The 9,186-nt window shown below is 43.2% G+C and overlaps 1 protein-coding gene across 1 annotated transcript in view; it reads left to right on the top strand.

Annotated features, from left to right (window-relative positions):
- Positions 1-987: 987 nt before the first annotated feature.
- LOC118410193 overlaps positions 988-9,186 on the top strand; it is a 15,935-nt gene continuing 7,736 nt past the window's right edge. Inside the window, exons 1-8 of the mRNA XM_035811736.1 lie at positions 988-1,240; positions 3,643-3,878; positions 5,209-5,266; positions 5,803-5,980; positions 6,374-6,501; positions 7,193-7,340; positions 7,584-8,025; positions 8,688-8,792. Coding sequence (XP_035667629.1) covers positions 3,699-3,878; positions 5,209-5,266; positions 5,803-5,980; positions 6,374-6,501; positions 7,193-7,340; positions 7,584-8,025; positions 8,688-8,792 — 1,239 coding nt within the window. The 5' untranslated portion in view covers positions 988-1,240; positions 3,643-3,698. The remainder of the gene's footprint in view (positions 1,241-3,642; positions 3,879-5,208; positions 5,267-5,802; positions 5,981-6,373; positions 6,502-7,192; positions 7,341-7,583; positions 8,026-8,687; positions 8,793-9,186) is intronic.

Below are 9,186 nucleotides of genomic sequence, written 5' to 3'. Positions count from 1 at the left end.
GATACTGATTAATATGACACCTGCAGTGTCATGGTGCAACGTAAACTGCAACTTAGAACCTCATCCATGCCTAATTGGCTTAATTGCCTCTATGAAAAAAGGTATTTTGGGGGTCTCTGTTGGCCTTTGTGTCTCTCGGTTGGGGGGGGTGTCTGGGATTCCGGATATTTGTATTCAGCATAACCTTAGGGACCTGACGTTATTTACTGGGGGGAGGTGCAAAATAGGTCTGGTAAAAAAATTTTCAATGCCCCCCCCACCCACCCACTTATGCACCAGCCTTCCCCCCCCCCCCCCAGGTAAATATCGTCAGGTCCCTTAGAACCTCTGGATGGATTGTGATGATATTTGGCATTTGAATAGGGTTTAGGGAGACGAAGGTCAAGGTCTATACCCCCCCACCCCACCCCCACGTGTGACACCAATGCGACCAGCAAAGTTTCCCCAACCTATGCCCTTCTGTTTCTGATATTGCAATTTTTGAGACATAACGTCTCACTGTAGTTCCAGCCATGATCTTCATGTCATGTCTAAGACTAAGTCCAGTCTATGTTATCATCCTCCCATACTTTACGTTGTCTACCCCTCTTTCTTCCTCCCTGATCGATTCCTTGCATGATATACGGTTTTGGATAGTCACGATGTTTGTGATGAACCGTGCATTTTACGCAACTTGGCATGAAAATCTAGAAACTAGCCTGACTAGATGAGTCGGAACATCTAAGAAAATACCGGTATACGTAAATTTCTTTCTTCCTCTCTGGACGGTTCCTTGCACGGTACACGCAGTTAGCCAGTCACGATATTTGTGGAAAGTGTATTTAACTTGGCATGAAAATCAAGAAACTACGACTAGGTGAGTCGGAACATCTAAGAGTAAGAAAATACCAGTAAATTTCTTTCTTCCTCTCTGGACGACTCCTTGCACGTTACACGGTTTTAGCTAGTCACGACATTCGTGGAGCGTGCATGAAAATCAAGAAACTACGACTAGGTTAGACGGAACAGCTTAAGAAAATAACAGTAAATTTTCGGTGTGTATGTCCCCCCCGCGTGTGGAAAGCACCTCTCACATGATTCTTTGTGAAGAGGGTTTATAAATGGACTTCCCCTATTACGTCACTTCAATAACAACACACCTATGACCTATGACCCCAAAATAAGGAAGACGCAGTTTTCGTTCAGTGTGTCTCTTGGCGTTGGTTTTGATCGAGTCGGCGCAGAAGCAGGTGGAACTAAGGTTCGTACACGTTCTACTTTACAATTGTTGTGCAGAATTTTAAAACTTGCCAGAATTTCCTGCCTACTCTTATCACCAACGCAAAACGATTCGCTTGGTGGTAGCGCTCCCTCAGAAAAGGAAATGGCAAAACTAAATCCTATGCGGAAGTAATGGTATCCATACTACGATAGCGGCCAAAACACAAATAAAGCACAGCAGGGGTCCACACAAACAAAAGATATTATAGGGTATTCTTTACAATTAATAAGATACTATAAGTGCTGATATTCATGTGAATCAATGACAATTTGTATCTCAATTGGTAGCGGTTTCACAGTTGAGCTCCTGTTTCCATCATTTGGAAAAAATGGTGGTCCCTAGCCTGGTTATACCCCCTTCACATTATATACGATCTTCGGACGTTCTTCGCGATCGCAGGAAGGTCGGCTGATTTTAAGATCTTAAGATGGTCTTGCGTATTTTTCGCCTCAAAACTGTCCCCCTCACATATACGCGAGGCTCGTGAGATCGACGGTGAATAAATCTATGATAATAAACCTCCCATGACCTCTTGCACGCGGACAAGGTAACACAAAACGTTCCTAAAAAAAGGCAAGAGATCAATAAATGTTGCTTATTTTGTTGTCGTAATCTTTTTAAACAATGAATGGAATGCGCGGGCATAATAGAAATGACGCAAGAAAAGAAAGTGTGTCACAAAGTCAGCCTACATACTGCCACAGGGGCCACAATGTTAGAATTACCCTCGCATTCCCAGAAATTCAATATTTGTAAACAAACGGAAGTCGGACGAACGTCGCCCGAACGTTGCCCAACTGACGGGCGTTCGCCATCCGATTTACGCTCGATGATTAATAACTATGTCTTTGCTCGCCTATCGGTCTTCAATCGTTGGATTGACGCAAGACTATTGACCGATACCCTTGCAAGGTACGCACGATTTGTACGCACAATCTGCGACTCGGTAACAGCTGTGCGATTTTGGAGATTTCCTTCGACTAGTCGCATATGTTAAGAACATGTTTCGCTGCACCGCGACCGTCGTAAGACTCCTGAAAACTGCCGGCGATCCCTAAAAATCGCAAGATGATCGTGAGAACACCGGACGTCTTACTCACGAAAATGTCAATCAGAGTTCGTAAACTAGTCTTCCGATCGAATCGCGCCTATTGTGAAGGGGGTATTACCAAACCCCAGCCCGATCTCAAGTATCTATCGTGCAAAGATATTTTTGAGGTTGGGGATGGTATCCAGGCTAGGGGGTCCCATGTTCGAGGTTGTGGTTCGAGTACGTTACTTCCAATAGTCTCATTACTCAGTTGGGATCCTACTGGCTTCAAAGATTGGAGCTCATCAGTCAAAAATTTGGCTTAGTCATTTTTTTCTGTCGGCAATCACAGTTCAACTTTGATGCAGATCGCCTGGACTTGTCGATGTTGAGAAGGCTTGTCAAAGAAAACGTGCGTCTCGGTAGCCTGGTATCCAGCAGTATTATAGCTCCTGAGTCTCTTCTGTGATCTTATGTGCTCTCCGAAAATACAGAAAACACTCGGGATAGTCAGGAGCTACATGTATGATACGGCTGGATACCAGGCCAGCGTCGCACAGCTAGTACAACTAAAAATCGCGGAAAGACTGTGTCAAAAGATACATGGAAGATTAAGGAATGTTACAAGTGATGCTTCAAAAGATCATTTGCCACTTTCCTTGGCAGCCATTATCAAGGGGATGCAACAGCCCATTTACATTGCGGTTATCTGTTCAGCCACACAAAACATTGAATCCGAAAAATGCTACTTTAGAATTTCTACCGCTATCACGACATCTAAATTGTTTATGTAGCCATTTGTTTTGTACAATCTATTGATGATCTGACAGAGACATACGCAGAGTGTTTAGGTTTTATGCAATAAGATATAAAGTTCTGTTGTAACTGCATGAGAATGCGTGTGCTGCATTGACTGTTTTATTCAACATAAGGTAAGGCCTATGAAAGTACTAGTAAATGTTCCGTGTAGATAGGGATTCTCTCTCTTTTAAATCAGGCCATGTTCATTTGATTATATGGATGGCATCCTCTGGGAACCCAAAATTGATGCGAGCGTGCAAAAAAAGTTTCTCAAATAAAATTCCCTTCATTATGAGATCTAATTGGTCAGGAAGGTTACGCAAATGACTACTGAACACGCAGGCTTGGGTATACTGAACAAGAAACTCTTCATTTTTGTTCTTTCACGTGTTCTTTGACTCTGGGGCTGACTAATTCTACGATATTAGTAGTCTTTTCCCCATATTCTTTGGCCCATTTACGGCATATATTTGCTCATTTTGTAGCTACTTGATAGAATTTACAGTGTGATCGTATTGCCAAAAATTGATTCACACTTTTTTCCCCATAGGCCTAGGTGAATAAGTGTCAACTGAACTCGACAACGAAGTGGACGCGCCCGACAATATGGCGGAGGCGAACCCTGACCCAGAGGCGAACCCTGGTCCGGAGGGGAACCTGGATCCCGACCCTGAGGAAAATCCAGACCCTGAAGAAAACTCCGACTATGAAACGATTCCAGAAGTGAAGGAGAGTCACTTCGTTCTCGGCCCGATGAAACTGAGGACAAGTTTTGACAACTTGAAGGTATGGCATATCCTAACCTGATTAAATCTTGCTTATAGCAACCCATCCAACATCTGTTGGGATCGAACATACGTGAAACTGCTGGTATTTTTCTCTCTTATAGGTATGATTTGTCCCGATTATGGTCATATTTTCAACAGCATTTTAACAGCATTTCAATGGTGTTGTGTGGAATTTCTGCTTTAAAAAAATCAGAAATTTCACACAACACCTGCTATCACGAATGCAGACGTTTCAACGAAACAGTCGGAATATCCGTGAATATTTGTGAATATACAAAACATTGCCTAGGGCGTGACCTAACGTTGACACTAAGCGAACTTCCGGTTTCAGGCTGTACTGTAAATATAGTAAACAGTGATTTTATTATGTTCCGCTGTACGTATGCAGACACGATGTTCCGTACTCGGAGAAGTCGAGTTTGTTTATTAGCTGGCCTCATGGGGCCACTACTTTAACACGGCCCCTATTGAAACAAAGAGACTTCTTAATAGGATATAGAAGTTTTCTTTTACGCAACCAGTCATTCTCACCTGCTGACGTTTGAGGAAGATGTCTAACAGACATCGAAACGTCAGCAGGGGAGAATAACTGGTTGTGTAAAAGAAAACTCCTATGTGCTATGATCTATCAACCTGAATTATCTTCGTAAGAAAGAGACTTCTTATTTGTAAAACAAATCATCGTCAACGTCAACATCGAGTACTGTTCTTTGACTGAATTTTATGGAATCCACACAATCCATTTCTGAGAAATATATACGAATTTTACGGAATTCAAACGACTCATAATGTCTATTATGAAACATACAAATTTTGCTGAATTTATATAATGTTTACTAATAGTAAGGATCGTATGTTTGCTGGAAAACTCATAAAATTTATAATGTTTCTTAGTAGTGGATCGTTTGAATTCCGTAAAATCCACATGCTTCTAAGTAGGTAGTCGTTAAATTTGTATGAATACTTCTATAAAAGCTCATTGGAATACTACTGGCGTACATCTCTTGAAATCGGTTGTGATGGATCAAAATTGCTCCCTAGCAGTTCAAGAAATTATGGCAGAAACAATCAGTAATTGCTGCATAAATGAAATTAATCGCTAGGGAGCCTCAATGACACGTGGCGATTACCCTCATATCCTTTTAACTATTGTAAAGAGTATGACCATGTGTGATTGGCTAAGAACGTGAGATTTTGCAAATCACGCCGCATAGCACAATTAAAGCTGAAGCATCATGTTTCACCTCAATTGAGGATGGTAAAAGAAAGAGAAGGTGTAGGTCAAAGACATTGACGATTAAATCTTGTGTATTCTGTGCTCTGTTCAGAGAACCGTGTTCGTTGTAATGGACCGGGACTTGACAGATGACGAGGAGACCGCTCAAGGTGAGCACGTAACATAAAACTGGTTCTTTTAAACTCTACTGGTGCACAGTTGAGATGCACATGCGATTTAACATTGGTGCATCATATACACGCACATATACATATACCAGAATGGGTGCTTTCAAATGTACACAGCATCAATTTCAGTGAAGCATTTCAACATTCATTAGGGACTAAGATCAGTCACGTTCATTGTACAGTGACAGGAAGTGATCATTTAGTGTTACTGAACTTCAATTGCAAAATTCATGAACTAACGCTAGTTCACCTTTATCCGTGGGGTGACCTTTATCCGTTGCCTTTAAAAACAGCACATTTAGGAGTATTAAGTCTACTGACAGTGGTTTCAAATTTGCAATATTTTCAAAATGTTCCGATTTTAAACCGCCGTCCGTCTTAAAACGTTTTTTGTACAAACAACGAATATAGGTTACCCTCGGATAAAGGTGAACCAGCGTTACATACAGTTAAACAAGACATACCAGAAACTCTGCCGTAACTATTTCACAGAGATCTTTGAACTCTCGCTGTTGTAGTGATAATAGGAGAGGACTGTTCCGTTCGTGTGTACGGGTACCCAAAGTCAAGTTCAGCGCTCCCCAGACGGTCTCACCGCGTCAAAGAGGAGTACATATCCGAGGAAAACCTACTGTACGACATGGCCCTGACACCCAGAGTTGTACTTGGCTTGGAGAGTTATACCTCTAAAAACAAGTAAGTGTGCCATGTTGTGTCTTCGAGAGGAGTGAATTTGTTGTCACAACATTTACTTTATGTTGATAAAATACTGTCCCATTTCAATAATCTCGAGTACAGTGTATTTCTCTGAGACATCTAGTTTACCCAGTAGCCGTATTACAAATCTGTTGTGTACGCATAGGAGATACAAATAAACAGTCGTAATACAAATCTGTTGTGTACGCATGGGAGATACAAATAAACAGTCGTAATACAAATCTGTTGTGTACGCATGGGAGATACAAATAAACAGTCGTAATACAAATCTGTTGTGTACGCCTACGAGATACAAATAAAGACATTGATTATAACACATTTGTGTACCATGTGGAAAGGTGTCTAGCTAGTACTTTTAATTAATTTTTCTAGGAGACCGAAGCTGGCCCTTGCCCTTCCTTCAGACTACGGCGGTGCGGGACAAGAAGACTACATCTTCAAGGCGTACAGCAGATCTAAGGCGGCTGACGTCACAGTGATGGAGGCTGTTCTCCGGGAGGGTACGTTCCTCAGCATTACTGCTCCATGCGCATCGATCTCGTTGACTGTCGTTGCCATTTGCAATAGCTTCATGCCACATCGCTGGCCGGTCGATGCCATTTTCGAGGGCACAACTTCGGGTTCAAACTCTCGTTAAAATGCGTAATACTGTCTCTCCATGTAATGCTCTACGCCAAGAAACATCACAGTATTGACGGAGCGTGCTAGTAAACTTTAAGTGAGCCGTTCTGTGATATCGTCCGTTTCAAATGTCAACGATCATTTATTTGCCAGACGGAAATCTGTGTCGTCGACGTTTGCGATGCTTCCATTTGTTTTCTATTTTTGCTTCTTGGGGAGACGAGGATAATGTGGCACTGCACTCAAGTTAGTAACTTATATCAACAGTGCCACATACACAGTACAGACAAAGGGTAAATGTAGTCTTTTTCTTTGCCTCCCCGACCAAAGTCAGGTACCCATTTTTACACCTGGGTGAAGTGAGGAAGGTCGTGCTAAGTGCCTTTCCCAAGGGCACAACGTCGGGGGCACGGCGGGGATCGAACTCGGGACATATAGATTCCGAGCCGAACGCACTACCAGTTACGCCATACACGACATGGCACGTCCATTTGTTTATGAGACAGTGTGCAGTTTACATGTACCTTAATTTTAGCTTATTCTGCACCTTACCTTCGGCACCTTCCCCAGGTCCGTTCAGAGACATGAAGCAGGTGGATGTCTTTATTTCTCCCGACCAAGAAATCCCGTCGGGCCTGGCTTTGATCAACGTCTTCTCTTCCCACGTGTGTCTAGTCAACAGGCACAGCAAGCGCAAACCAGACACCAAGTACCCTAGGTTTGTTATTGTTTTATTTGCTGGTGTGTTCTTTTTTCTTTCTTCCTCCTAGCAGAAAGGGTTTACGGAAAAGGCTGGGTAGTGCACCAGGCCTCTACCTAGCTACTAGTATCATGTGAGGCCTCTCTGATACCCCCATTCATAGCCCCAGTTCTTTTTTTCACTCGCACACACTACTTTATGGCAAGCAAATTAGACTCTAAAGTCAATAACCCTAACCAACATACAACTTGTCCACCTCAGGTTTTACAAGTCCAAGAAGAGAAGGAGCACCATCCCCTGTGCCTACATAGAAACCAAGCCACTACCACTCGTGGTCACGTACGAGGAGCTGACTCACTTCGACCCGTTGGAGGCCGGCCTTAGGTTTGAGGTAGCCAACAAGATGCACTTCCTCCGCTGCGACCACGAGAGCGCTCTGGAGGTCATCCAACACTTCGAGCTGCATAAGTACGGGGAGAACTGGCCCCCTCTATACATCGCTGGGAATGGACAACAACAATACGACAATGAGTCCATACCTCCGTCGGGATCTGAGGAAAGTGATGAGGACGCCGTCTCCGGTGATATCCCCATCTTCCTGCCTTGTCAGTCCCCCGTCACGAGGCATTCCTGTTCTGAGGAGGCGGCGCACATCTACCAGAACGAGTTCGTTACACGGAGGTGCGAGGAAGACCCTAAAGAGGTTGGTATATACATTAACCGATGGTCTTTTGGCGAGAAACTCTCCAGTCGGGCAAATGTTTTGTATTGCTTTCTAGAGATGTTTTGTACGTTTTCGTGAGGTGATCTCTACCTTCCTGCCAAACACAAACACAAACACAAATGCATTTAAGTTCGCGGGGATTTAATTTCGCGGTGGTTTTAAGTTCGCGGTAGCACTATGCACTGTAGTCTCTTACTGCCATGGAAACATGTTCGCGGTGGTTTTAAGTTCGCGGTGAAGCGGTCACCGCGATTAAACCACCGCGAAAGTTTCTGCATTTACATATAGAATACACCGTGTTGTATTTCATTTATGTCATACCCACCTGAGAAAACCCATGTTTTGATGCGAAATGCGCCAGAAGTTGAACAAATTTGGTACCCTCGATCAAAAGTGTTGCAACAGCAATGTTCCAACGTCCGAATCAGGTATCCGAATTATCAACCGAGCCGTATTCGGCCCGCTCTAAACAGCTCGATTTATTCGAATGGAGCCTGTGTGATACGCCTTTCGAACCTGTGCGATACGGAAGCGTACGGCCCGGTCCGGAACACCCGTATCGAACGTTTTCGCGTCACAGGTATGACATAAAGTAGGTTATGCCATCGCCGATTTTCATTGTATCTTTTATATGTTAACAGGGTTTTATGGCAAACATTGGCGTCTTTGGCGGGAAACCGACTGTCGGCGGGGACTGGCTCCTTCAGGTATTCATCTGTCCACTAAGGAAGTCACAGGAAGAAATCGTAAGTTTAACTTAAGACTTTTGAATAGGGGCGTTCGTAAACCTCAACTGGTAGCAGCCTCGCAGTTGAGCTACTGGTTTAAATTATCCAAATCTTTAACACACAACTTTTTTCAAAGGTATAACTTTATCAACCTTTGAAAAAAGTTGTATGTTTGCAATGTTGATATGAGAATAAAGAATTGAATTGAAATATATATTGCATACAGTGTTGCATACTTCCGTGAACAGTTTCATCAGGTTGGTACGTCACTGAATAAAGAGACTCTTTTTACACAACCAGTGCTTTATTCTCACCAACGTTTCGGTGACCGTCTGTCACCTTCTTCAAGGCAATTCTGACTGGTTCACATTGTACTGAAGGACAGATGTCGCTGCTCACAGTTCAGTGCGGT

The sequence above is a fragment of the Branchiostoma floridae genome, chromosome 2 (assembly GCF_000003815.2).
Source record: "Branchiostoma floridae strain S238N-H82 chromosome 2, Bfl_VNyyK, whole genome shotgun sequence".
NCBI lineage: Eukaryota > Metazoa > Chordata > Leptocardii > Amphioxiformes > Branchiostomatidae > Branchiostoma > Branchiostoma floridae.
Note: the sequence above shows the minus strand (reverse complement) of the source record. Positions and strands in the feature narration are given on the sequence as shown.